General features: G+C 43.8%; 1 protein-coding gene across 2 annotated transcripts in view; it reads left to right on the plus strand.

Moving 5' to 3' along the window:
* Positions 1 to 295: 295 nt before the first annotated feature.
* Positions 296 to 26,361, plus strand: part of NEK6 (NIMA related kinase 6) — a 45,820-nt gene continuing 19,754 nt past the window's right edge. Inside the window, exons 1-4 of one of the 2 annotated variants that reach the window (XM_069031883.1) lie at positions 296 to 411; positions 17,075 to 17,199; positions 24,537 to 24,677; positions 25,599 to 25,661. In XM_069031883.1, coding sequence (XP_068887984.1) covers positions 17,107 to 17,199; positions 24,537 to 24,677; positions 25,599 to 25,661 — 297 coding nt within the window. In that variant the 5' untranslated portion in view covers positions 296 to 411; positions 17,075 to 17,106. The remainder of the gene's footprint in view (positions 412 to 17,074; positions 17,200 to 24,536; positions 24,678 to 25,598; positions 25,662 to 26,361) is intronic. The other variant, XM_069031882.1, reaches the window with a different exon arrangement.

A 26,361-nucleotide genomic window follows, 5' to 3' on the forward strand; every position in this document is an offset into this window, starting at 1 on the left:
GGGGCCCCGCTCCGAGCCGAGCGGCCCCGGCCGCCCTCCCGCAGCCCCGGCAGGAGCGGATGCCGGGCCCGGGGAGCCGGGGCGGGGGCAGCCACGGGGCAGGGCGCCGTAGCGGGGCGGGGGCCGCGGCGGGCCCGGGCGGTGCCGCGGGCGGCGCCGGAGCCCCCGGGGCCGCTCCAGGTGCGGGGCCGCAGGTGGCGCCGAGCGCGCACGCGCCGCCCCCCGCGCGCGGCCCCCGCCCGGCCTGCGTGGCAGCGGCGGCGCGCGCGCCCGAGCGGCGGCGCGTGCGCGGGAGCGCGGGGCGGGTGCGCGCGCGGCGAAGTTCCGTGCGGGACGCGGCGCCGCTCGCTCGGTCCTGCGGGGCTCCCGCGGCCCCCGCGCCGGCACCGCCGCGCCTCCGCCGTGCCGCAGGTGAGCACACGGGGCTCCGCCGGGCCGGGCCGGGCCGGGCCGGGCCGGGGGTGTGCCCGCCCGCCGCGGGCCCCGGCGCCGCGCGGCGCCTCCGGGCAGCCCCGGCCGGGCCGCGGGACCGAGCGAGGGGCGGCGGGCGGGATCGAGGAGCCTCGCTGGCGGGGCCGCTGGGGGCCGTGCGGGAGCCGGGGGTCCGGGCCGCAGGGCCCTCACGTGCCCGGGCGGGAGCGGGAAGCGGCCGGGGACGTCCCCGGCACCGGGCGGGTCAGCCCCGCTGCCGCCGGACGGGCCGAGCGGCGGCCTTGCGACTTGAACAAAGTTGCGGCTGTGATACAAACACGAGTGTTTGCGCGTTTTGATGTCGCTCGGAGGGTTTGGGGAGGTTTGGTTTTTGGTTTTTTTTCCATTTTAGTGGCTGTGCTCCGAGCACACGCGCCCCGGAGGAGCCGTTCCCGGCCCCGCGCCCCTCCGTGCGCCGCTGCCCCCCAGAGCCCGGGATGTGCTCGTTTGGCTCCTCGGTGGGGCTCCGGGAGCTGCCGGGGTTGGCGGAGAGGCCCCGAGACCCTGCCCGGCTGCTTTGTGCTGGGGTCTCCTGAGACCCATTGCTGGCAATCCCCCCGTCCCGGAGCCGCTCCCGGGGTGCGCTCTTGCCGCGCTCTCTCCCAGGGTGGGAACTCCGCGGTAACCCCAGTGCCGGAGGATTACACTTGGAGAGAGTACATGGCTTGGGAGAGAGCACATGGTAGAGATGAACTATCAAATACTATCTTTTCCCCCCACCGTGTTCCTTCCTCCAAAGTGTGATTTGTGCTTGTTTAGAATAACGGTGGATTTCTGAGCCCATCTGTTTGTCTGTCTGTTCTCACACATGGAATATCTCTGCCTATGGTGATTGCCTATGGCATTATTGCAGGAGAAGTAGTTTGATAGGAAATATTGTAGCAATTAGAAGTCCAGTGATGCAAGTTCCTGACACATTGTGACTGTCTTGCTGTCAGTTCTGTGTCTCCTTTAAAAGTTCATTTTTTGTGAATCACTGTAAGTAACCGTTTAACTTCTGCAGCATTTCTACAGCTTTTACATTTGAGACATCTCTTGACATTGAGTCAAACTCTTTCCACTGTAATTTTTTTCCTGTAGACATTCTTTGTGACAGTCATATTCTGTTAAGCAACAACAGAAAAAAAGAAGGAACTGCTTTTAGATAAGGCTGTTGCTGCCTGTTTCCTCTGGCTCTGAGTCTTAGAGACCTAAAAAATGGGAACTGTGAGAAACTTCTATTATGATGGAAAAAGAGCATCTTCTGTGGGAAGTGAGATTTCTAGATGGAGTGAGTGACTGCTGTCACCCCAAAGGAATTGTCAGAGCAGAACCAAACTTTTGCTTTCTTAACACCTGTGATGTATGAGACGTTTCTGGTTGTTTCATTTTTCCCTCCTTCCTCTGGAATTCTGTTTCTTGAGAAATAGGTATTTTGTGAGAGAGGATGGATGCATAATTGGAATGTGAGTTTTTATATACCTTTTCAAATTCTTCACTGTTCATTTTGTTGGGAGAAAACCAGATGAAGATGAATAACTCCAAGCCCATACTGGGAAACAGGTTTTTTTGCAGTACCTGCCCTCTGTGATCCTGCCTGAAAAGTTTTGTGTCAGTCTATAACACTGAAATATATATTGAAAATATTGAGCCTACACTGGCTTTTTCTCATTTCTTGCAGTTATCGAGGCTGTACTGGAGAAAATAGTGAGAGATTCTGAGGCTTCTCCTGCAGCATATTTTTGGGCTTTATTTACACCTACCTGTTGTTCTGAAGGCCTCTTGCAAGGCTTGAAAGAGGTTTTTTGTGTACTGAATGAGCTGTTGTTTACTTGGAGTAAAATGAGTATTTTTGTTTGAATCGGGGTAGGAGCCAGAAATACTCATGTGGGTTTTTCTCCTGCTCTGCCTCTGCTCTCTTAGCTGTAAAATGGGGGTGGTTACCAACAAGTCCCCTTCCTGAACACCTGCAGCTTTCTAGATGTGTAAAAGATTAATTAGTGGATGTATTTTAGCATCTTTTCCTCCTTTCTGTGGTGTGAAATATATTTGACCTCAAGGCTATGAAAAATATCTAATAACAACCAACCTGGCAGTACAGACCAACCTCTGTGGCTGCAGCAGCCAGCAGCTGGGATGGGTGGGAGAAATCAAATGTATTCAGTTTGAATTTAAAGCGAGAAAATGGACTGTGGCTGGAGGAGCAGAGGAAGTACTTAAAAGAAGATTTCAAAAATGAAATTACGAAAGTGGAAATCTGGGGCTTGTAGGACTTTTGCTCTGTCCTAAATGAAAGCCTAGATGGGTCCCTAGGGAAAATGAATTTAATAGCCCAATTTGTGCTTCAGTTTTTGTCATTCTAATGTGCTTTTCTTAGAGGTTCTTGTTGCAAACGAGGTTGTTCATGGTGATCTCCAGCAAATGAGAACAATAAGTACACGGAGCCTCATTTTGGAAGTTGGGCTCATCTTCACCACTGAACGAACTTGTTTCTAATTGCAACTTCCAGAGTTTTACTTCAGCTCAACACCTGTGTAGACAAGGAGTGGTCATGATGCTTTGTATGGTTTGAGCACAGAATTATGGTTAAGGAAGTCATGAATTGCCATTCTGCCCATGACACACACTCCTGCATTTGTCTTGTAAACTCACTTAACCAGTCTGTTTTACCTTTTATAGGCAGGTGGTGACTAATCCAATGTACACCTCTTCAGGTGCCTGACTGGGTTGTTTGTAGGAAATTATGTGATATGTGTTGTTGTATCCAGTACAAATACAAGATGCAGGAAAAAAACCTTGTAATACTGAAAGCAAAAAGTAAATAGTCGTACAGCTGAAATATAGTTTATGGTGGTCTTGATACCACTTGTCACTGAAGATGCTGAAAATGCAGCAAGAGAATGGCGGCCTCCTCTGCTCCTGGCCCTGGAGACCGGCACGGTGGCAGAGGAGGCTCACACATGTCTGTGCCACTCCATGGACTGGACAGAGTGGCCTTTCCCAGTACAAAATCACATGGAAGTTAAAGGTTGTCTAAAATGGGCAAAGTGAACACTGTCCTGTTAAAGGCAGAGGCCTTTAAAATAGTTCTTTCTGCTACCAAATGCTGTTAAGCTGTGTTTATTGTACTCACCCTTCCTTTGTAAAGCCTTCAATACAAGCCAGTACTCAGCAAGGGCCCTGCTGCTTTCCACTGGCAGGTCAGGGAGTGCTCCGGGAGATAAGAGCAGTTTATCTAAAGCTGATGGTAACAGTGGGGAAGATTCGGTGTGTCAGCACCAGGCAGTCCTGAGTGGCTGAGCTCACGTCACACAGGTGCCACTGAGCTGGAGGGTTCCCCTGGTGTTCCCTGCTCACCCAGGCTGGCATTCCCAATCCTGTGGGCTGGCTCAGCTCACAGTGAATTGGTGTAAAACCAAGGAGCCTAAAGGAGTTTGATTAAGTAAGAGAGTTGAACGCTTGACTCTTTGTGGCTGCTGGAAGGGCAGGTGGTGCTTTCCCGAGCTGTGTCCTTGCGTTTTCCCATGGTGGGACAGGTGCACTGAGGGATCCAAGCCTGTGTTCAGGGACTGGGATGTCTGCCCTGGGAACAGAGTGGACCCTGGGTCTCTTCCACTTGTGAATTCCATGTTTCACTGGAGAGCTGTGTCTCTAAAGTTAAATGAAAGAAAATGTAGTATCTAGGAGGTGAAAGAAGAGTTCAAAGTGTTCAAACCATGAGGTGATGTTGGCCCAGTCAGTATTTTTCTTTTTGAAGAAAAAAACCAAGAAGCCAAAACATTTGCATGCAAAATCTAGATTTAGGTCTGACTTAAAAGTCATAGTGCTTTTTGGAATTGCTGCAGTGTGTCTAACTTACATAGAAAATTAAGCTGTATAAAATACTTCCAAATTTTTTTCTCTGTCACAGGTTTTGGGGGTGGTGAGGAGGTGTGTGTTTCTAAAGCCAGACTGGGAGCTGCTGTCTTGAGTTGGCTGAAATGTAGGACAGGGGAAACTGGGGTTCTGAGTGTGTGACCAAGTGTTAGTTCTAGAGCCTGTAAATGAAGTTTTGTTTAAAAACAGAAAAGCACAAAGAGTTATTTTTAATAGTGGTTCAAATGTAGAAGCCTATCAAGCTGTCAGATCTTTTTACAGGTAGATAAGTCTTTTTCTATCTTGGCTTATTTTTTATATGCACCTTGGATCAAGATTACTTCAAGTTCTAACCTGTGCTAAGTATTTAAACATCTGGACTTGCTGTGAGCACCACTGCTGTCCAGACATGAGAAGTCTCTTGGATTGCTTTTTAACATTTTGAAATATTTCAGGAAAAAGCTGTATTTTTTATTCTGTTAAAACAGTATATGTAGCCTCCAGTGTTCGGTCTTGTGACATGGCTTATAACATGGCACAATGCAATAAATTGCAAATAACTTTATGGTGTCAGTACCATCAAAGAAATTAAATTTCTAAATTGTTTACTTCAGCTTGGTGCTACTTTAAGTGTCTGCTATCAGAGATTCCAGGCAGTGAACAGCTGTCTGTCGCAGATGGGAGAGGAAAAAAACCCCTAGCTTCTTCCTTCTAAAAAGGTTTCCATATAAACCCCATAGTAATGTAATACAACCTTTTAGTCAAATTCGAGTTTCCTGTTACACATTTAAGTGAACCGACAGCAGACTCATATCTATTTGAAACCAAGTGGTGTAAGTGAATGCGGCCCTGGGAATTTTGTACTCCAAAGCATTCTTGAAACCTCACAGATGCTTGTTGAGCAGTCAGATGTATTATTTATTGCATCTTTAAAAAAAAACCAAAAAAGGCCTTGCAGGTAGTTCATGACTTCTGTAGTCTGCTGTGTTTTGGTAAGATCAGGTGGTATTGTCTTTCCTGTGCTTGTACTGTGTTTTACCCAAGAAAATCAGGTAGTTTAGAAACTGTCAGCAAATCCACATTTTTAATAGAGTAATAGAATAAACCAGGTGTAACTAAGTCTGAAAAAGAGCAGTTTAAGGTTGAGTGTTTTCTGCTGAGATGTGAAAATGGCAGAAATGGATATTTTGCACCGAACTGCATGAAGTTTGAGATTATAAATTGGATGTGCTGCTTTATTGTTCTATGTGCTAGTTCACCATGGCAATTATAAACTCATTAAAATAGTTACAACATGTCAGATCACAAAGTGCAGAAGGTGGTAAGATTGTTCTTTTTAAATGACAAAGTTGTCGCTGCTGTTGGCATCCAGCTGTTTCCTTTATGGTGATTTCCTTGCTGTCTTTCTTTTTTTAACCCCTCTGGACTATTTACAGGCATTTTACAGTTCTTAGGCACTTCTTATAGATTTTGTGCTTATTTGTTTTGAGTAACTTTGGTCTCCAGTTCTGGACTCCAACCTTTGAATTGTGCTTGACATGATGAATCAAAGTAGGTGCCAGCCCATCCCCTGCCCTTCGACAGACCTTGGGCACCAGTCTGGACAGATCAATGTGTTTGCTTTTTAGGAAGGCAATTAATTTTGTTATTTTATCAAAGTATTGACTGGTTTGGGTTGTAGTTTGAAGCAGTTGTCTCTGTGAAGCTGTTGAGCTTTCCCTGTCGGGTGGTGCAGTGGTCTCTGCTCGCTTCAGATCCCCAGAGCTTTATGTGGCTGCACCTCTGGGTGGGTTTAGCTCAATCTAGGGTGTAACAGGCTTTTTTCTGAATTCGGTGGATGGATGGTTTGTTTGTATAACATCAGCTGGAAATGGTGCTGAAATGTTGTTTTCCCAAGTGTGGAGATGCTGCTGCTGCTGTTCCAGAAACCCCTTTTGGATGTGAGCCCTCTTAGCGGGAAGGGAGTGCTCCTGATGCAGTGTTGGTGGGAGCAGGAGGATGAGTGGGAGTGTGTGAACTCAAACCTCTTCCAAACCAGCCGAGCTGGAGCGACCAAGGGTGATAAACCTGAGCATGGCAGTGTTGGAGAAAAGGGCAGAGATCCCCCTCTGGTCAGGGCGATAACATTTTGCACTGCACAGCTCTTTCCAAAATGAGTGGCTGTCAGAGTGTCCCCACCAGCCGGAGCAGCACTGCCAGCAGACTTGAGGGACCTTCCTGGGGAGGTTGCAATGTCCTGTTTCAGTGCATCCTCCCACCTTTCAGACCAAACACCCTTTGGTGTTTGATGTGGTGGGACTCCCCCAGACTGGTTGTGCTGTCTCTTTGGGGGAGGCTGTCGCCATCCTGCTCCTCCGCGAGCTGTCTCCAAATGAATCACAGTCTCCTCACCATGTGGGTGGTATTGCAGGGACTGAAAACTGCACTGATAAGGGCTGTGACCCCGTCCCAGTCCAGCCTGCTGACAGAGCAGGTGTTGCTCCACACCCTGGGGAGGATGTGCAAGTCTTTCATTTTGCAGAGCTCAGTGACGGATGCTGATCTCCAGTTAATTTTGTTGTTGGGTCTTTGGGAAGCCCACTTGCTATGAGATGGGAAGTTTCCACCAGCCTGTTAAAAACTCACGGTGTGCATGGACTGGAGCTTTAAGTCCATGCTGACAGGAAAACCGGGGAGTTGGGACTGCTGCCGCTGAGGTGCTGGGGGTGGCACAGCCTGAGGTGTTTCACCCCTGCTCGGCGGGGCTCACTTCCCTCACTGCCACTGTCTCCTGCCTCAAGTGGTCCAGGATAATGTAAGTTCCAATTTTTCTTCTTTTCTTAGAGCCAACTGTCCCCTTTGACTTGGGAGAGTAACTTTTTTCTTAACTTAGGGATTTTTAAACTGTGGAGTTGGAGAGGAAAATCACTGCAGATGGTGCAATAATTGGGGAATGCTGACCTACAGGATAGATGACAGCTTCAAAGTACGTTCAGTACGATCCTTTCAGGAATTTCAGTTGAAGTGTCTTGTCCTGTTCTTAACCTTGTGGACACTTGTTGCTGCCATCCTGAAAAGGCGTGGATTTTCTCCTTGTTGGAACGTTTTGTTTCCTACATAGGAGCACTCTGAATGTCAAGCCTCTCGTGGAGGGTTTGCAGTGGGCTCTCGTTCTTGGGACAAATCTGTGTCATTACACAGTGAGGAGACGGTTTCTTTCCCCTAAGAGTAGAGTCTCAGGGTACATAGACATCAAACATGAACAAAAAAAACTTCTTCCTCTTTCATGGAGATTCTGCTTCATTCTTTGTGCTGCTGGTGTTTTATTAGCTCTTCTGTCAGAGTTGGAAAAACCAAGAGTCTCAAAATTATTAAACTGGAACAAAACCCCCTGAGAAACCTTTAAAAGGTTTTAAAAATACATGACTGTATTTCAAGGAAGTAAGTCAGTCACAACTGGGTGTCTGTGTGCCACCCTTTAATCAGATAGGAAACCTAGGGAGTGACTCTCAGCTGTCACTGTATTAAGAACCAGTGCTGCCTTTTGTGGAGTCTGTATACACTGAACTCAGGGCCATGGAGTAAATATTCTTGCTGTCTGTTCATAATCATTCTACTTAGAGTAAGCGCTTCTTGGGTGGGTATTACAAAATTACAAACCTGTTAATCTTTATGGTATTTATAGGGTAATTTTTAACTCTCTTGAGCTCTTTATTTCCTTGTGGGTCAATTACTCAATTTATAACATTATGTCAGATGTAAGAACTTTACCATCCAAGAGTAAACTGTTGGGGATAGTTCTCTACCTGTGTTTGCTCTTAGTTCTTTGTATATTAAGGTATGCAGTAACTTACTCTGTGACTGACTTACTGGGATTTCTTTTAGTCCCCCTGGTTTGCACTTTGAAGTGACTGTAATGTCTTATTTTAGCTTTTCTGCTTCATCACTAATGCAGGAAGAGAGACCATTCTGCTTTTGCACTTGCTTTGCCACGTGGCTTCCAACTTCCTGGTCAGTGATAGCTGCACCTGGATTTTGCTGGACTTGAAATATTTCTTTTGATGAGTAGTAGTGTGTTATTCACAGCTATTAGTAAGGTATCAGCATTAGGGAGGTTGGAAAAGAAATGCAGGGTGGGCAGGACTGTTGTTTCCATGAGTAAGCTCATGTTTTTTAATAATCTGATACTACTGAATTTTTGCTTCAACACTGAAGCTTATTAGAGCAATAGAAAATTGTTACAGAGGGCAGAATACAGTGTGAAATGTGATATGTCTCTTACACAGAGCTTGCACATTTAGTTACAATTTTCTTGAAAGGTTAATTCCCAGCTTCTCTTCAGAACATTCTGTGCAGGCCTTTCTGTAGGGAAAAAAAAAATTGGACCCAATTTAAATAGACAAGTCTTGTGAATCCTGAAAGAATTTGGGCATTTAGCCCAGGAAAGGGAGAGTTCTCTGCAAGAACTTCATTAACCCTGTCTGTCATCAAAATAAGTAATAAAAGTAGCTCTGCAGACATTATAAAGAACAGATATTCTTTGTTTTACCCTGTGGCCTTGATCTGCGAGGTACTGGTGGATGAATCTTACTCTTCAAGGACAGCTGTGCCCATGTAGGAAGGGAGATGGAGATGTGGTACATGCAGGGATGCAGAAGTGGGGATATGAGCTGAAGAGCTGCACTAATTTTTGGAAAATCTGTGCCATTAGTTCCAGATACTCAGGAATGTGCAGGGCAGCTGACTTTCATTTAGTAGCAATATTGATAATACAGTCTTACTTGGCGTATTTTGGGGCAGAAAAAATATAAACAATATTTCTACCATAGCTATTTTTGTAAGTAGAAAAATGTTAAATATTTTTACGTGGAGAAGAGTTTCTGCTTCCGTTTGGCTGTTGCTTGCAGGATCCAGATGCTGTGAAAGCTCTTCCTGTGATGCCAACATCTGGCTGCCTGCACATTTTGGGTAGAGTTTTATGAGGTGGCTTTGAAGTTGCTTTTGGATTTGAATCACATGAATCTTTGGATTGGCTGGGCTGCACAATTCTCAGCATCATTTCCTTTTCCTTCTGATTATGGGAAATGTAAATACTTCAAGCTGTTGTTCTGATGTTTTAGAGTTGGGGGAACATATATCTGTATTTTCCTCCATTCCTTTTCCCTTCATTTGAGACATATTAGAGTCTTTAAAAGTCAGCAGCATGGCTGTAGAGAGAAGCTGCATGAGCAGAGTTGGTTACAGCAGATTTTGTGGATTTTGAGCCCATTTTACATGGGCTTGCTCTCGTACTTTGATCTACCTTTCTTAAACATTTCAGAAATTACAGCAATATTTCAGAAGTATTTCTGTGAGGTTTGCTTAATGCTTCTTGAGTGCTTGGAAGTGTTCTAATTAAAAGATACTTTTAAGTGCTAAGTGGTGGCGTTCCCAATCACATATGTACATAAAGATTTACAGAAAACTTTGTTAAGATTTGAACTTGTATGTTTGTTAAACTTTCTGAGGACGGGCTGGGCTGAACAGATCCCACATTCAGGGTTTGGGGCTGTAGCAGCAGAGCTGATTCAATTTTTTTTTTTTACTTTGGATCTTACTTCTGGTTTTGTCTTACTAGCTTAGGATGGTCTGTTCACTTGTGCTTCCATGTGGGATGGATGGTTACTAAAGGTGTCTGATAGGAACCACCTGTGGAAGTAGTTTGGATTCTTCATTGTATCCAGTAGAAACTTATTTCAGGGGTTGGTTTAGATTGAGGGGTTTCACCGTAGCCTGGGAACAATCCATCTGCCCAAGTGCTTGAGTTTTGGTTCTTCATTTTGACAAGGTCCTTGAGATGTTGCTGGAGAGTGGAGCTATATTTCAGCTGTCATTGTCACCTGGCTGGGGGTGCAATGAGAGTGTTCCCTCCTGTGCCAGGAGCCAGCCTGGAACGGAGGTGGCAGTGCTGGTACAGACAGTGTGTGTTCCGTGGCTCCATGGGATGGGACTTATTTCAGTTAGCATTTAATGATGTGAAAATGTCTGGCAGTTTCTGTGAACACTTATGTTATGAATATATTTCCAGCCTATATTTAATCTTTCCTTCATCAGAAATGAATGAATTCTAAGAAGGATAACAGAAGTGTTCTTAAATAATTTGGCTTTGTGTTCGAAAGCTTTATTGCATTATAAATTAAAAGGTGAACATGTTGTTGCATGCTTGGTAAGCAATACAGTGAAATTCCGGGTAGGTTTGGTATGTGTTTATTTTTGACATGTGTTTTGTGTCAAAAGCAGTGGTGGCCTGAGAGATCTGGCTCTAATGGTTCAAAGGTGATAAAAAATGAATACAGTAAATTTTCTGGATGGCTCAAAATTGCAACTACGAGAATATAAATTAAGGTTGGCTTCTTACTTTATCTGAAACACACCTCAGTGAAAACTGGTTGGGGAAGAATGCAACTTGCTGTTGCTGTACCATGGTCACAGTATCACCTCTCTTCAGAGGAAGTCTTGTCCCTTTAAATGCTGCTGACTGCTGTCCATCCTCAGTTTTGGATGTGAATATGTATTTGATGTTTACATCCTACACAAACATCATGCATAAATATTTACATGTGGTGTAGCACTAGGAAATTTAGTGCAGTGAAAGAAGGGGTAGGAGTAGTCCAGTTAGGCTGGTGAAAAGGAACATTTACCTTAAAATATAAACCAAATATTCTTGGCACTGATCCTGGAGCTGTTTAATAGGAGCCCTGTGAAACCATCCTTTGGAATGAATGGATCTGCAGAGTATCTGAAATGTATCCAGAAGACTTAGACAATTATGCCTTTTGGTTTAGGACCAAGTACTAGGGAGCTACAACACAGAAGAAAACCAAACAAAACTCAACCTTTAATTATTTAAAACTTTTCTAAACCCCTAACTCTTTAAAACTTAAAACTAAAATTAGAAGTAAACTACCTGCCTACCTAGTGAGAGATGGGCACTTTAAATGTTCTCTCAAAAGTATTGTATTAGCTCAAGTGGCATCCTCAGACACAGTGATCCAGTCGAGCATTCTGTGCCAGGCCTTGCTATTTTCAAGCCATTGTACTGGATTTTTCCCCAAACTAAAAGGCAGAGTATTTGAAGTTATAATCTTCCTTGCTTAGAATGGGAATATGGACCTGAGCTGGGTGTAGGTGGTGATTTGAAACAGAGTGGGATATTTCATACAGTTAATTATTGGGAGGAAGCATTTGTTTTATTGACATCCACAGCGAGATGACTCCGAATAGCTTTAAATAGTTGACTTAATGTCATTTTGCTTCTAGGTATGGAACAGTGAATTCTGGTGTCTGTCACAGCATTTGTTTAATGAGTATCAGTTGTTGACACGGTATGAAAAAGCTCCAGGGCTCTTCAGCCATTTCACTAAAACATTCTCAGTTAGTGGATTTGGGGTCTTTGAGAAGCCCATCCCTGACTGGCTGTTGAAAATCTGGTTTGCACAGTCTTAACAGAAGCCCATCTGCACCTGCTCTCAGGTCAGTTCCAACCCTCTGAAATGTGAGGTGTGACTAAACCACCACTCTTCAGTGGTCAATTCGTTACGAAGACCATCATCCTTTTCAGGATAAATCCTTTTCAGGATAAATTGTGGGTAACTCACACTGTAATGTTTGTATGTGTGAATCTATAGACGCAGTTTCATCGTGATGCTAAGCCTGAAATTCAGAAACTGTTTCCTCATAATTTATTGGACTCAGTTTAACAGTTTCTGCTTGAATTCCTTCAGTGCAGGCAGAGCTGTTGGTGAGAGAGGCCCCAGACCTTCTCACAAGGCAGGGGTGGCCATGCCATGACCACCACCCTCCACAGGCAGCTCTTGCTGGGCAGTTTTTTACTGAATCACATTCTCTAACTGTGCTCTTGCAGTGTTCTCTCCTCAAGCATTTCAGTGCCGCTCCTCGTGTTGTTTCCTTTAACATTCATATTCATATTTTTTTCAGTGTTGGCAGGTGTGTATTTCACATTAACATGAGGGGTTTTTGGATGTTAGACTGCTATTTGCTTATGGTAATTTCCAGTCATCATAAGGTGACTGTTGAGAGAGATGAGCAGAGAGGAAAAAAATTGTCAGGCATTTACAGTAAATACTCTCTGCTTTTGGAAATGCTGTCAGAAGTTTAATTGTTAGGTTCAAGTAAGTTTGTCATGTGCCAGACAGAATCAGTCTGCTGTAATGAATGGGTTACGCACTTCACCAGCAAAAAGGGAGAGTGAGAAACCAAGGGATGCTCAGGATTTCCTGTCACCTTGCACTGCAGAAGGAACAGGGTAGGCTTTTTAACCTAGCCTGTAATTAGGTTTTGCATGGAAGCATATATTACTGTGCTTGCTTTGCCAAAGCTCTTCAGTATGATGGATGAGATTTAAAGGTTGATCTGACTAAATTGCAATGAGAATACTAACGACAAAGATATTTCTGTTGTGAACTATTCCTACCAGACATCATAGCTGTGACAGAAGTGGTGTAAGGTAATGGACAATAAAAGTCACTCGAAAATAATACTCTCCTAGGACTGGGCTGCCTTCTCCAGAGCATGTACCCTGAACCACAGCGATAATGTAATCATAAGCCCAGATCATCATTTAAATATATAGGTAATCTCATAGAGTATCCTGGCAGATTTATTTTATGAGCAAGGAAGAGGAAGAGTATTATTGGGCGGTAGAGAGGAAGAAAGTGATGCTGATGTGGTTGTGTACATTCTGTAAAACAGTTTGCATTGCCCCAGTCTTTGGGGATCCTGCAGTGAGCAGCACAGGGGCTCTGAGGGGAGCGGCAGCCGGGCTCCCAGGGCAGCGCATCCCTGTGGATATCGCAGCCGGCCGGGAGCCTGCTGGGTGTGCACTGCTGCATTTCAGTCCCCGACAACTCCCCGTGTGCAGTAAAAGATGGACATTTGTGCAGTAGGTTAAGTCATGTACTTGGCTGGTTTTAGTCAGCTTGTGGATTTCTGGAACTACGCAAGACTTGCCATTTTGTTTCGGTTTGTTTTACACAAGGTACCCAAACAGAGCTGCTTGGCTCCCCCCACAAGTCCCTGTGTAGCGAGAGGATATCAGAGGCATACAGTAACTGAGTGGGAAAGCAGATTTATATATGTTACATATCCATGCTTTAACACTCAGTTACATATATCTGTGTCTGTGTATATGTGTGTGTGGTGGGCAGCAGCAGGGCTGAGCACTGGGCACACGGAGCAGCTGGTGTGTCTTGCAGGAAGGTGAAAAGTGCTGGTACAGAAAACGGTTGTAACACTGCGCACAAGCTGCTGCTTTCCTGCCTGCTTGAGAGGTGCACGGTCCTGTCATGTTGATTATACATCTGGGAGCAAATAATTTGGCCTGCAGTTGAGTTGGAGGCATCCTGAGACACATGGTGATACCCGATCAGACTGGTCACAGCTGCTTCACCGAGGAGCACCCGGGGCACCAGGGCGGCTGGGACTGAATGCCAGGATGCTGATGAGGTTCTGCTCCTTAATGAGTGTCTCGTAACTAATGATCCTGGCCTTTGCTACCAAGTGCCCTGGGCTGTTCTGCCCTGAGAATTCCACCTGACAGGTTCCTGCAAGGTACCACGGGTTCGATGGGGTTTTGTGTTCTGCTCTCTACTGATTAGGTGTCAGAGATGAGGTGTAAGGACACTCAGGTACCCAGAGAAGAATTGCAGCTGGGGATGTGGCAGGGGAGCTGACTGCACAAGAGGTTTTTTTTTCCCCCTGTATTTGGAAAAACTCCAGGTTACCTGCGAGTGCTGCTGCATGGAGTAATAACTGTACAGCAGAAAGGGTGACAGTAGTTTGGGAGAAGGAGCAGCTCATTCCACATGGGTTGTGGTCGCATTTCCCGTGATGGTAATGATCATCCTATTCTTTTATTCACTTTCTGGAAAGATATGTGCTGCTTCATGCAATTTAAAGATGTTTTGATTTACAGTCATAGTCAAGACTCAGTGTGAAACTGTGTGATACTGCAGAACTATGTAGGAAATTTGGAAGCAGGAATAAAAGCCGGTCACTTGAGAAGGAAAAGTGCAGAGCTAAGACAACGTCAAGTAAAAACGTGCCAGTGTTAAGAGTGTACCTTGTACCTTCTCTGATGCAGTGCAGTGCCTTCATGTTGCTGGCCGCTATTTGAAGATCCTCTGTGAAGCCCCTTCCTGGGGATTCCCCTTCCCTCTCCCTGTCCAGTGCCAAGAGCCCGGAATAGCCAAGCTGACAGCCTGGGGCAGGACATGCTGTCCCGAGGTGTCAGCGGGCTCGGTGCTGTCATGTGAGCTCTGCTGGATCTCTTTTCAAAGCTGCTATTTTGTTCTTACTCCTTCCTCTGCTTCCAGCTGTAGCTCTTCAAGCAAGCAGTGCCTGAGTGCAGATCCTGCCCCTGGCCTGTCCCTGCTCGTGGCAGGTGGGCTCTCCTGGGCTTTGAACTGCCTGCCTCTGATGGTCCCTCACAGCAAGGGATTTGCTCCTTCAGTTTCCTTATGGCCAGAGAGTGACAGTTCCATTGGGAGTGCCCAGACTGGGGCGTGATCAGATCGTTCAGGTTCCCATGTTCAGAAGTGAATCCCTTCCCTTTCTTTGAGCGTTAGACCTTGCGAAGGCAGGACACAGTGGATGCACAGTTTGATCAGTGTTAGACTGTGGACACTTTACATGGCACTGCCTGGATGTGTCTCCATGTTGGGGCTGGGAATGTGGGATGTCTGGGTTCCTGTGGAGCTTGGGGCTGAGCAGCCAGGTGTTGGAACCAGGGTTTGCTCTGTGCATGTGGACTTGGAAGAGAGAGAACATGTTGCTCTCCCTTCAAGTAAACAGCCTTTCTCCAAATCTTGAATAATAAAATAATTAGGATAGTTCCAGCAGTGTAGCATAAGGCAGGAATTTCATAGGGCACTTTAATGTCGCTATCAAGAGACATAGTTTTATCCAAGTATTTTCACCTGGTTGCTTATAAACCTATAGATGCTTGAGACTAAAAAAATCTTAAAATCAAACTTCTTCATACTTACATACCTTCTCCCACTGGAGTTTCATGGTACTGACTTTGAAAAACTGTTTTTGTTGAGAGCAACCTGTGTGTTCACCTGTTTAATGTAGCAGGAACTGCAGCTCTTTCGTCCAGTGACTGCTTGTTAGAGTGAAAGCTCATTTGCTTGAGACGCAAGAAGAGCCTGTCTCTGCTTTCCACCTGTGTTATGGTAGCTGGTGTTGGGAAGGATCTGCCAGAGCTAAAGGCTTATTTCACAGACAACTGTTAAAAGAATTGAGCACTACTTGCTGCAGAAATTCTTCTGCATCATATTTTCTCCTCCACTCCCACAAATATTTAAAATACCTTTGTATTTTAAATTAAGACTTAGTCATTGCCCAAGTACCAGGCATGCACTATTAATACACTAATGAGGTCAGGTTGTGTTCTTTCACTGAGTGAATACTTGCCAAAACTCTTGAAATAAGTTTCTGCAAATGCTTGTGTTGGCCACTAAATCTTCCCTTGTCACCATTAGGCTTCAGTCAGTGCCAAGGACAGGAATGGTACAACTCAGAATGACAGAGGGTGTGGGTAAGGGATAACCAAAACCTGTGTATGGCCCTTTGTGGGAAAGGGACATGAGTGTATTTATTGTGGGTGTTCTGTAAATGCTGTGACTGTATTTTGGGGCCTAACTTTGCTTGGCCCCAGAGCTGGCGTGGAGCAGGGAGTGCTGTGATCCACTCCTGGTTCCCTGAGCAGCTGATAGAATTACCAGAGTTTGTCTGCAAGTCAGGCTTGAACACAAATAGCTCAAGTATGGGTTTGTTTCCTAGAAGGGCTGGAAAATCTGGGTATGTTCAGTCTCTTCTGCCTCTGCATACAGAGGAGGTGTCTGAGAGCTGTTCAGCCCGAAGCCCACAGCTGCCCTGTTACTGTCGGCCACACATTTCAGGTGTTCCTGAAGTGCGTGTGCAGCCCTGTGCCAGAGGAGAATTAGTTAATCTGGGATCACAGTGTTGATCCAGCACTGGAATGTCTCAGCTCCCTGATGGGCAGCTCTTTACAACTCCTGCATGTTCTGGTACCATTTTTGAAGGGGAGCAGACTTTCATTTCTGATCGCTGTGTTGGGCCAGCCTGGAGCTGCAGCAAAGGAATTCATGCATGGAGTTTGGTTGTCTGTTGTTCCTACAACACTTCAGCCTCATTGAATCCAATATGGTTTCTAGCTCCTGCTTCCTGTGTCTTGCCAATGAAAGCTTGTAATTTAGGGGTAGGGAAGAAAGACTGGGGGTGAATTTTTGTTGTCTTTGACCAAAGAAAGCAGCAACAGTCTGGAAGGACTTTTAAATTTTTGTTTTACAAATGGAGATGTGCTGACCTTTTTGCATGTCCCCTAAGTGACTGGGGACCTTCAGTCCTTGGGGAAGTGGCAGTAGCTACTGTTACAGGTGACAAAAGCAGTGTCTTTAGTAGATAACAAACCACTGACTGAATAAACCCATTTTCTGCTCCTTTATTTACTGTGAAACAATACCAGCAGTAGCTGTGATCCTGGTGGTTTTGTTGGGTACTCTCTGGAAGGGGGTGGCTCTGGCCTGTTGCTGGGCCCTTTCAGCAGCAGCTCTGCCCTGTCAGAGCCCGGGGTTGTGTCCGAGCTGTGTGAGTCAGCCCAGGGGAAGGGCAGGACTCAGCCTCCCGCTGGCTGCTGCAGCCACTTCTCTCTTCCCACGCCGGCCGGGCAGTGAGAGACCAACCTCTCCCTTTCTTTTGCCTCCAGCAGAAGCGAGAGACAGAGTTTGGTATGATACCATGGAAGGGCAGCACAACCATCCTCATCATCTAGGGGACCAGAACAACCCTCTGTGCAAGCTGCCAGGGCAGGAATTCCAGCATGATCCTCAGGTAAGTGCAGGTGTCTCTGATCTGTCTCCCTCTGTCTTTTCTTACCTTCATTCTATAAAGGTCTCTTGATTTCTTAGCATTTAGCTCCCTTTGCCCCCCTTCTTTTGTTTTTAGTGCAGTTATAGCAGTTTTAGGGAATATCCAGTTTGGGATTCTGCCAGCCAGCCAGAGTTTCCTGAACCAAGTTTTTTGATTGTAATAAGAGAAAAAGGAAATAGTTTGAATTTTGCTTAAAACAAGTGTTTTTAAATCATCTTTTGAAAACATACTGTGTTGGCATTCTCTTGTCTTTGATTCTTTGAAGAAAAGGTCAAAGTAAAACAGATGATTGTGTAAGTGAATAAATGTATTTTATCTCCTTTTATAGTTTCATAATAAGTGCTGGAGAAGTAATTACCAAATAAAAGAGAAACCTCATTCTGCGTGGAACTGTAGGCTCCCTGTGAGTCTCTGGAATCCATCCTGCAATGTATGTTGTCCATACTATAATGAAGTTTCACTGTAGCAGCTCCTCTCTCTTCCTGCCTTTCTGCAGAAGGCAGCTAAAACCAGGATTAACCCACAGTCTGTGTAATCATGAAACTTGGATTTTGTGAATTCTGGCTGCTTGCCTTTTCAGCCTGTTTGTCTGTTGATCAGAGCAATTCAGTTTTGCCCCTATGTTATTTTAAGGAATAAACCAGAAGCATCTTGGGAAGCTGTCAGAAAGAAGAGGATTGTAACTGTGGTGTGATATGACCATGGGGAGGGGCTGGGGGTGATCATTTGTCATTCCCACTGTACAGTCCAGAGGTGATCCAGGGTCCCTGAGCAAGAAGTGGTCCTTGGGAGAGCTCTGCCAGTGCCCAGCACAGGCTCTGCTAAGGGGGGAGTTTTCTGCACACAGTGAATGCACTGCTGGGAAAGTACCATGGTGTGGAGCAAAGCCCCCTCTCCTAATGCAGCAATTTGTCATATTAAGTCATTTAATAATAATTGAATCCCCTTGATTAATCTCCTAGAATTAGCCAGTTGCATTTTGAGCAATTAGGGTTAATTACTGCCTCATTTGGCAGGATAGTGCCCCTGTAATTATTTCATGAACAAGATTAGGAAGTGTTCCTGTGCAGCAGATACATTCATGGCATCTTGGAGCACATGTTAGAATTTGTAATGACATAGTTAAGTGTAATTAGTAGCTAATAATCAGTGTTCTGCTGTGATGCTGATGCTGAGTGGGCTCATTTTGCTGTATGGTCATTGTTCAGTGAAACCTCCCCTCAACTCTGGTAATACCCAAGTTCTGTTAATGGAGGGTTCTATTAAACTGTTCTGAGAATGATCTAATTTGGAATTAGAATTGCAGGAAGACTTCCTTTGGTTTTGCTGTCAAAATAACATAAAAAGACCTGAATAACAAAAATATACAGTCTACCAGGGAACTGGAAAAAATGCACGTAAGAAAAGGTAGTGTTTAGAGGCCTTACATTGGTGGCATGATAGGGTTGCTGATGACATATTTCTGATTTTCCACCTTTCAGGAATATATTTATATATAATTTTTCAAATCTCTGGTACTTTTTACCTGGAAGAATCTGAAATTGCATCCTTTCTTTCTTCTGAAAATCTGAGTAATGCAGACATGCTGTGTAATAGTTTGTGGAAGGGAGGGAGGTTTGGGAAGCTGGTCTTTCGAGAAGTGTCGTTAATGGCAGGGATAAAAACTTCAGCAGAAAAAGCCAGAACATGAGTTCGGAGAGTTTTGGATGAGGAGGGGGCTTGGTATGGAATGGCCTTCCCTTCCTTCCATCCCTTTCATTCCAAACTACTGTGCCAGCCCCCAAAAGACCAGAGCAACAACGTGCTCCTTTCCCAGAGCTTTTCCTGTAATTATGCTGCTTTCTACAGCTTCTTTTTTTTTCAGTTCTGACAGAGGTGTTTTTTCTGCTTTATAACTCATCAGTACAGAATATGAGGAAGTGTGTCAGGCTTTTTCTTTCCATCTTTAACTGCTGTAGTTTAGTTAATAAGATGAAACCTTTGAATAATGCTGGATATTTAGAAGTTATCTGTAATACAAATAATAATAAAAGAAAAAGTCCAGTAAAATCACAGTTTTGGCTTTTGGTTCTCTTATCTGCCCAGAGATACACCAAGGAAGTTCATCAGCAAGAGGGAGAGCATTTTCTAGTAATGTTCCAGAGTGAAGGTGTTAATTATTTAAGTCTCTAGATTACTTAGTGTTTATAGCAGTAAGCAATAAAAATTATTTAGGAGTAAATCAGTGATATAAAAATATAGAGTTGTAATTTTTCACTTAGTTTTCATACTAAATAAACACAATAACTCACTTTTAAACAACTCTTTTATATACTCACATCTTAGCAGAGCTGCTAAGAGATTATTCCTATGGTAATTTTAATTTCTTTGTGAATATCACCTTGTCCTACTATTTCCAAGGTATTTCTCTCTTTCCTTGTCATGTTATAGTACAAATGTCTAGATAGGTACAGAATATCTGGATATCAGGATAGATCCCATTCGTGCTGACAGGGATGCCGCAACTTTGAAACTCAAACCAAGTTCTTCAGCAAACTTTAAATTCCAGGTAACAGTTTGAGTGAAGGATATTTTATGATGACTGTGTAGTCTCATTTTGAAGCTCAAATTGAAAAACCTGATGTATTCTTCAATAATTACTTGGCTACCTGTTTGAAGGATTATCCATATTTTAAAAGTTTCCTCATCTCTTACGAGCTTAGAAGTTCTTTCTTTAATCAATCTGTTCTAATGTGTTCCCATAAATTCACACTGGAATTTCAGCCTCAAAGTATGCAAAATTCTTTCCAGGTAGGTGTTATTGAATGGAGGCAGGTGTATAATTTTGGACATACGAAAAGGGTTTGAAATACTGATGCTGATAGTAAATCATTGCTTATAATGTGTGTGCATGTTCTACTGGAGGGGCTGGAGATCCCCCATCACTACTGCAGATGTCTTTTAAAGGTGAAATTAGTTACAGTAAATGTCACTCAGATGAAGTATGCACTTTAGAAGCAAGGAAACCATTCCTTTAAAATTAATGATGCATTGCAAATATCAGAAAAACCTTATATCCAGCGTAAAGATAATTAAAATTCAGGTCAGAAGTGTATGACTTAGTCTGGCTAAATTTTTTAATGAGATTTCAGAAAATTAATTGGGCGAGTATGTTTTTACTCTTCTAAAGAATATTTCATTTCATGGCTCTACAGGAAAGATGCTTTTATTGGCATCTGAAGATTGTACTGTCTGACTTTTTAACTCTTGGTTAACCAATCTTAACAGTTTTTAGGTTGATTACAAATACTCTAAATGCCTGTAGCCCTTTGTGCAGGGCTGGCTGGTGCCTGTTTTCCACATGCCAATCAGCAGTACACAACTGACTTTATTATTAATTAACATTAGCACTCTGGGTTTCTATATTGTGCAATTAGCAGCGAACATTTCCCTTTCTCAGCCCATTCAGCCTTGGATTTCCTGTGCCTCTGGGAGAGCAGAGGGACAGGCCTGGCTCTGCAGTGGGGTTGTATTTATGATATTTTTGTTTTCACTCTTAGGGTGCTCCTTGACCCAGAAGAAGGGCTTAGATGCTGCAGGCAGAGCTGCCCCCACAGTTCTCTTGGGGCTGTTCAGGTTTTCTCTGGATCTTAAGTAATTACAAAGAGGTACATTTATTGCCCAAACACTAATTGTTCTGGACATTGAAAGTCAGAACAGTTTTTTCTTCTTCCCTATCCCAAAACAAATTCTGGACAGCTACTCATGAACAAAAATAAAATACAGAAAATGTGTTCAGGGTGTGTAGGTGTCCTGCCTGCATGTCCTAAGAGCAGGATTTGGAGGGAACTATGGAATATCCAGTTGTACAGGTAACAGCCCCCAGAATGGGGGGTTGTTAAGTACAAACTGCATCCAAGGAGCAAGTCTGTAGCAAGGAACTTCCCTAATTCTGCCTTCCCCGTGTTTGGGTTCCTTTATAATCTGGGATGTGGAGACTCCCAGGAATCCTTGCCCTTTTCTGAATCTGTTCTGGTATGTACAAGATAACTGAAGCTTTTATTTCACTGGGGTTTTTTTAGTGTTATGAAACCTTACCAAATCTGTTTTGCAGAAGATCTTGTAACACTTCAAAATTTGAGGCTAAAAGCCCTGGTGAACTTCCCCCTGAAGTTCTGTGACAAGGGCTGCCATTGCCTGCTTTTGCCAGCTTTGGAATTTGTGCACTGCCACCAGTGGTTCCATCTCACAGAGCACATGTATGCCAGAGGAGATGTCCAGAAGAGCTTGTTCTTGGAATAATCTCTGCATTTCTTAAAAATGAATGGCCTTTTTATTTGCATGAGGAATTACTTGACTTCAATCTTAGACTTTTTTTTTCCCCCATGGAGTAGGAGAAGAATGATGCTTCCTTGTGTGGATGAAGAGAACAGCCTTTGTCTCAAAACAAGTTCTTCCCAGACTGTGCCCTTCCTACAGCTGCCCTGGGGACAGAAATGTGCAAACAGCCCAATTTTCATAGTGTCTAGTGGTTAGGGTTCTTTTTGCTTGGTCATTTTTCTTCTTTTTATTTAATTTTTTCTTCTTTTTATTTAGTTGTTTGTTGTTTGTTTTTTTTTTTTTTAATTTAAGCTCCATTGTTGGCCTTGACACCTGATCTGTAGAGGCAGGGGCTTGATTTTACTGCAGTTATGCAAACCTGAGCCTGAATCTGTCCTAGGAATGAGAAAGCTTATTTTTAATGGACAAGTTTGAAGATGATGGTGGTATCTTATTACAATTATCTCTTATTACAATTACAATTTATACCTGTACATGAAAACTCTGAGGTTTGCAGAAGTAAAGATCATGGGTTGTTTGAATTAATAGGGGTTGGTTCTTTGCCAGCTTTCTGAAAAATTGTGGTGGTTAATTGTGGAAGGACTTGAAAACAATGGAGCCCCCCATGTCAAAAGTCATGAAATAAGTGAAATGTGTGTAAGGCCAGACTAGAGGGGGTTATTCTGAGAAGGCAGATATTTCCTAGGTGTTCAGTGTGCTAACAGTACTTAGCAGAGCTTCCTGCTTACATTCAAGTACAGCAAGAGAAGGTTAAGTTTGAACATAAGGGAAAGTGGCCTGTGATCAATAGGAAGCTTTCTGGTACAGTTTGGCCTCACCTGAGGATGATTCCTGGTTTGTTCTGTAATCAAACATCTCCTGCCCTCTCTGAAAGCTCTGTTACTTTAATTAGGTCTGATAGGTTGTGATAGCCCATGCAAATCTAGGTCATTGCATATGTAAATGTGCAGCTGCAGTCCTGGCGGTGCCAGAACACATCAGCAGAGGTGTCCAGGCATGGGCAGCATCACCCCCAGCACCAGCAGCTCCTGGGCTCCCCGTGGCAAAGGGGCTGGGACACATTCCCCTCACTTGCCTAATGTTTATTTATGTTTTCAAGTTCAGAAGTTGGTAGGTATTTCTTGGCACATGCTTGAAACATTGTTTTACACTTAAGCACTCTTGGTGTAAACACACACAACAATTTAAGAAGGGCAAGTGGAAACTCCTTGATTTCAGTGTGGATTTCTTTCTGAAAAATAAAGTTTTGTAGTAGTTGCCTCATGAAATGTTCTAAGAAGTGCTGCTTCTACTGTGAATGGTAACTCCAAGTTAAAGCTTTTGCTCAGACTTTCTTACTGCTCAAGAACAGCTCAGGCGGCACGTGGATATGGTGAAGGAAATGCTGTGATTCCTTTCTATTTTTAAGTTAGGAAAAAGTGCTTTGTAGGTTTATGTGCTGACACCTTTGTTTTGTCTGGGGAAAGTGGTTTGTCTGTACAGGTCAAGGAACTTGCTTAGCAGCTCATGTGTAAAACAGTTGGGAAGTGGAGATGTTTCTGGTGGGAACCAGGAAAATGGGACAAATCCCTGCGTGCGGACTCTGCTGGCCCTGCCACGCAAACAGTGCAGGGGAGCTGATGTTTGTTACACTGCCTGGAATGAACTGAGTATCCACTGTGACAGGTATTGAGGAGTGGCTCTGTTTATCAGATTCCCTGCAAGGAGAGGTTGCAACCACCTTAAACTGAGAAGGCTGCAGGGGCTGATTAATTGGAATATTTGCTTGTCTGCTTTCATCCTGTGTTGCCTTACTCTGGTGATAATTTAGTAATTTAGAGGAGGATGTATGTAAACAAAAAAGCAAAGCAATTTTAGACTTCTGCCCTTTATCTGATAACCTGTAGGATACCTGTTCCCTCATCACTGAAAGGATGCTCCCAGTTTATTGCATAGTGTACACTGCCAGACTTGGAGAAATGAATCTTTGGACTTCAGTTTTGGTTTGTTTTTTTTAATCTCTGTGAATGCAGCATAATTCCAAGCACAGCACAAGCACTGAGAGCTGACCCAAACTTTGATTGCAGTTAATAGCTGGTGACTTATTCCAGAGTGTAGGGGAGACTGAGGAGTTCTTAAAGGGAACCATGCCCTGCGCTGCTTGAAGGAAGCACTTGGAGAAATTACCTTCCTCTTTCTGTGGGGCTTGCCTTCAGAAATAGCTGCAGGTCCCAATGCTGGACTGAAAGCTTTCCCTGCATTTTAAGTCTCAATTCCAGCCCTCTCCTGCTGCATTAGGAAGCGACAGTGGTAGCAATAGTCATTCCTTCAAACGTGCAGCCCTCCCGGCCACTTGTGCTGGGCGTGGCTGCTCCGGGTTGGGCTGTAGGTGATGGCTCATCCCTGGAAGCCCTTCCCCACCCACAGCCTCTGCTGGGAACTTCTTTTTTTGTGGTATTTGATGCAAACTCTGAAATGGCTCAAGATGCTGAAACTTGAAAATGTTCTACTTGGCACGTGTGGTAACTTTGAGTAATTAATTTTCATAATTTCTTTTTTAAACATTGTTTGGCAGCCGTGCTAATTACAGAGGAGACCAGAAGGGCTCTCGGGAGCAGTTGCAGTCCATGGAGTCCGTGCTCCTCATTAGGCTGTGTCTCCCTGCCTGCCTGGGTGTTTACCTGGGACTGCTTGGCTGCAGCATCGGCATCTCCCAGGTGACACAGGCAGGCAGAGCTGATGAGAGGCTGTGCAACGAGGGAGAACAGTTTGGGACTAATTAGTTACTTACACGGAAGGCAAGACTTTAATTCCCTTTTTAGAGAAGTCATTTGGCTTCCTCCAGCCTGTGTTACTGCTGCATCTGCGAGGAATTCATGCATTTGTGGTCGGGCTGTTCTCCATTCTCATCAGCCGAGGTGAAACCCTTGCTCACAAGCAGTGAGAGCAGGAGGGGCTGAGTGGCTCTTTCGGGTCCCTGACTGCCTTTCCTTTGACAGAGACATTTAACGTCGTACCCGTATCGCTGCACCTTGGCAGATTTTCAGATCGAGAAAAAGATCGGACGAGGCCAATTCAGCGAAGTTTACAGAGCAACTTGTCTCCTGGACAGGAAACCTGTGGCACTGAAGAAAGTCCAGGTGAGCATTTCAGTGCAGAGTCTCCTGCTTCGAGAGCAGAATGGGAATGTTTCAAGGGCCTGCCAGATGACCTGGAGGCACATAACTCTGCCCTCCAGGCTCTTCGTCCCTCATCGCCTTGCAGTGGGCTCCTTGTGTCCAAATCAGAATTACCTAGCAGTATTGCCATTTCATATTTATTTTAAATTTCACCTTTCACTTTAAGAAAAGGGTTCACCAAATTGTTACTAAATGTGTGAAACAGTGAGGCCCTGGGACTGTGCTGGTGCCATGAGGAGATGCCATCCCAACACAGCTGAACCACAGGAACACGGAAGGGAAACAGGCTGGAGCTTGCTGGTGGAGTTTGAGAAGAATTTGTGAAAACTTGGATGCCAGAAGTGTAGTTTTTTTTAAACTTGGCTGAAAGTATTGGGCAGTATTCAGAACAGAATTTTGTTTGAAGAAATTTGCCTTTAATCCTTCAACAGATCCTCCAAACTCTCATTTCTAGTGACTTACTGATCACCGTGGAATGAATATTAATGCTCAATGTTATTGTTAATTATTACAGATAAATCAGTGGAAGCTATATCTATTTAAAAGAGAAAAGTGAACATTTTGTCTTTTATTTACTATATGAAATTAATAATAACTAAATCAATGAAAATCACAGCAGCAAATTCACAAACTTGTATCTTTATTTTTTGTGCTGCTTAGAATATTGCCTATGAGTTTTAAAATTAGTTTTACCCCAACATTATCCCTGTAGTGGTTTCAAAATAAAGAAAACATTGATCTTTCTTTGATCTGAGGATTGTGTGAATACTCATTACAGTAGAGCATGTACAAATTGGGGAAGGAAACACCAACTGCTTGTTAAAGTATAAAGTACTTTTTTTTGTTGCTTCATTTTTATCTCCTATGTTTTTGTCTTTGAAGATTTTTGAAATGATGGATGCTAAGGCAAGGCAAGACTGCATTAAAGAAATTGACCTCTTGAAGGTAAGAATTTTTATAATGACTTTTTCTTTCTTTTTCTTTCTTTTTTTTTTTTTGATTGGTTTTGTTTTGTGAAAAAAATTGTTTTCAGGTTGGCAAGTAAAGCTTACACAGTAAAGGGGAAAGCAGTTTTGCCTGTACATGTTACGTATGTGTGTGTATAAATATCACACATGAAAAATGATCATTTAGATAAAGGCTGTGAAACCAGAGTGTGTTTAAGTGATTAAAGCAACTAGTGATTTTTAATGCCTTAGTAGTTTATTTTAAATTGTTGATTAAAAACATAGATGTGTTGCACTTTAAATATCTATTTTTAGTAAGTGCAACAGATTGCAGAAGGCTAAAAATTTAGTTTAACTAGTCGAATTTCATTCTAAAAGTATTAAATAATTACTTCTGTGCCTGTGATTCTAGGGATTTCTGTTCAAATTCATGCAGTTGTAGCCTGACTCTGTAGGCTGCAGGGAAGGATAAACATGAGCCAGTTGCTCAATAGTCATGGAGAAAAATAATGCCAAAGCTTACATTCAGAAAGAGGATCTGTGGTACTTTTGGGTTCTAGTAAAAAAAAAGTTCAAGCATCAGTAGTGAATATAAGAATGAGCTATACTGAAATGAAGGAAAAGAATTAGTGAGGAAGCCAGCATAAATAATCAGATAATAAAGTGTCACGTGCAATTTGTGTGTTACTTTTCTCCAT

The sequence above is a fragment of the Aphelocoma coerulescens genome, chromosome 17 (assembly GCF_041296385.1).
Source record: "Aphelocoma coerulescens isolate FSJ_1873_10779 chromosome 17, UR_Acoe_1.0, whole genome shotgun sequence".
Taxonomy (NCBI): Eukaryota; Metazoa; Chordata; class Aves; order Passeriformes; family Corvidae; genus Aphelocoma; species Aphelocoma coerulescens.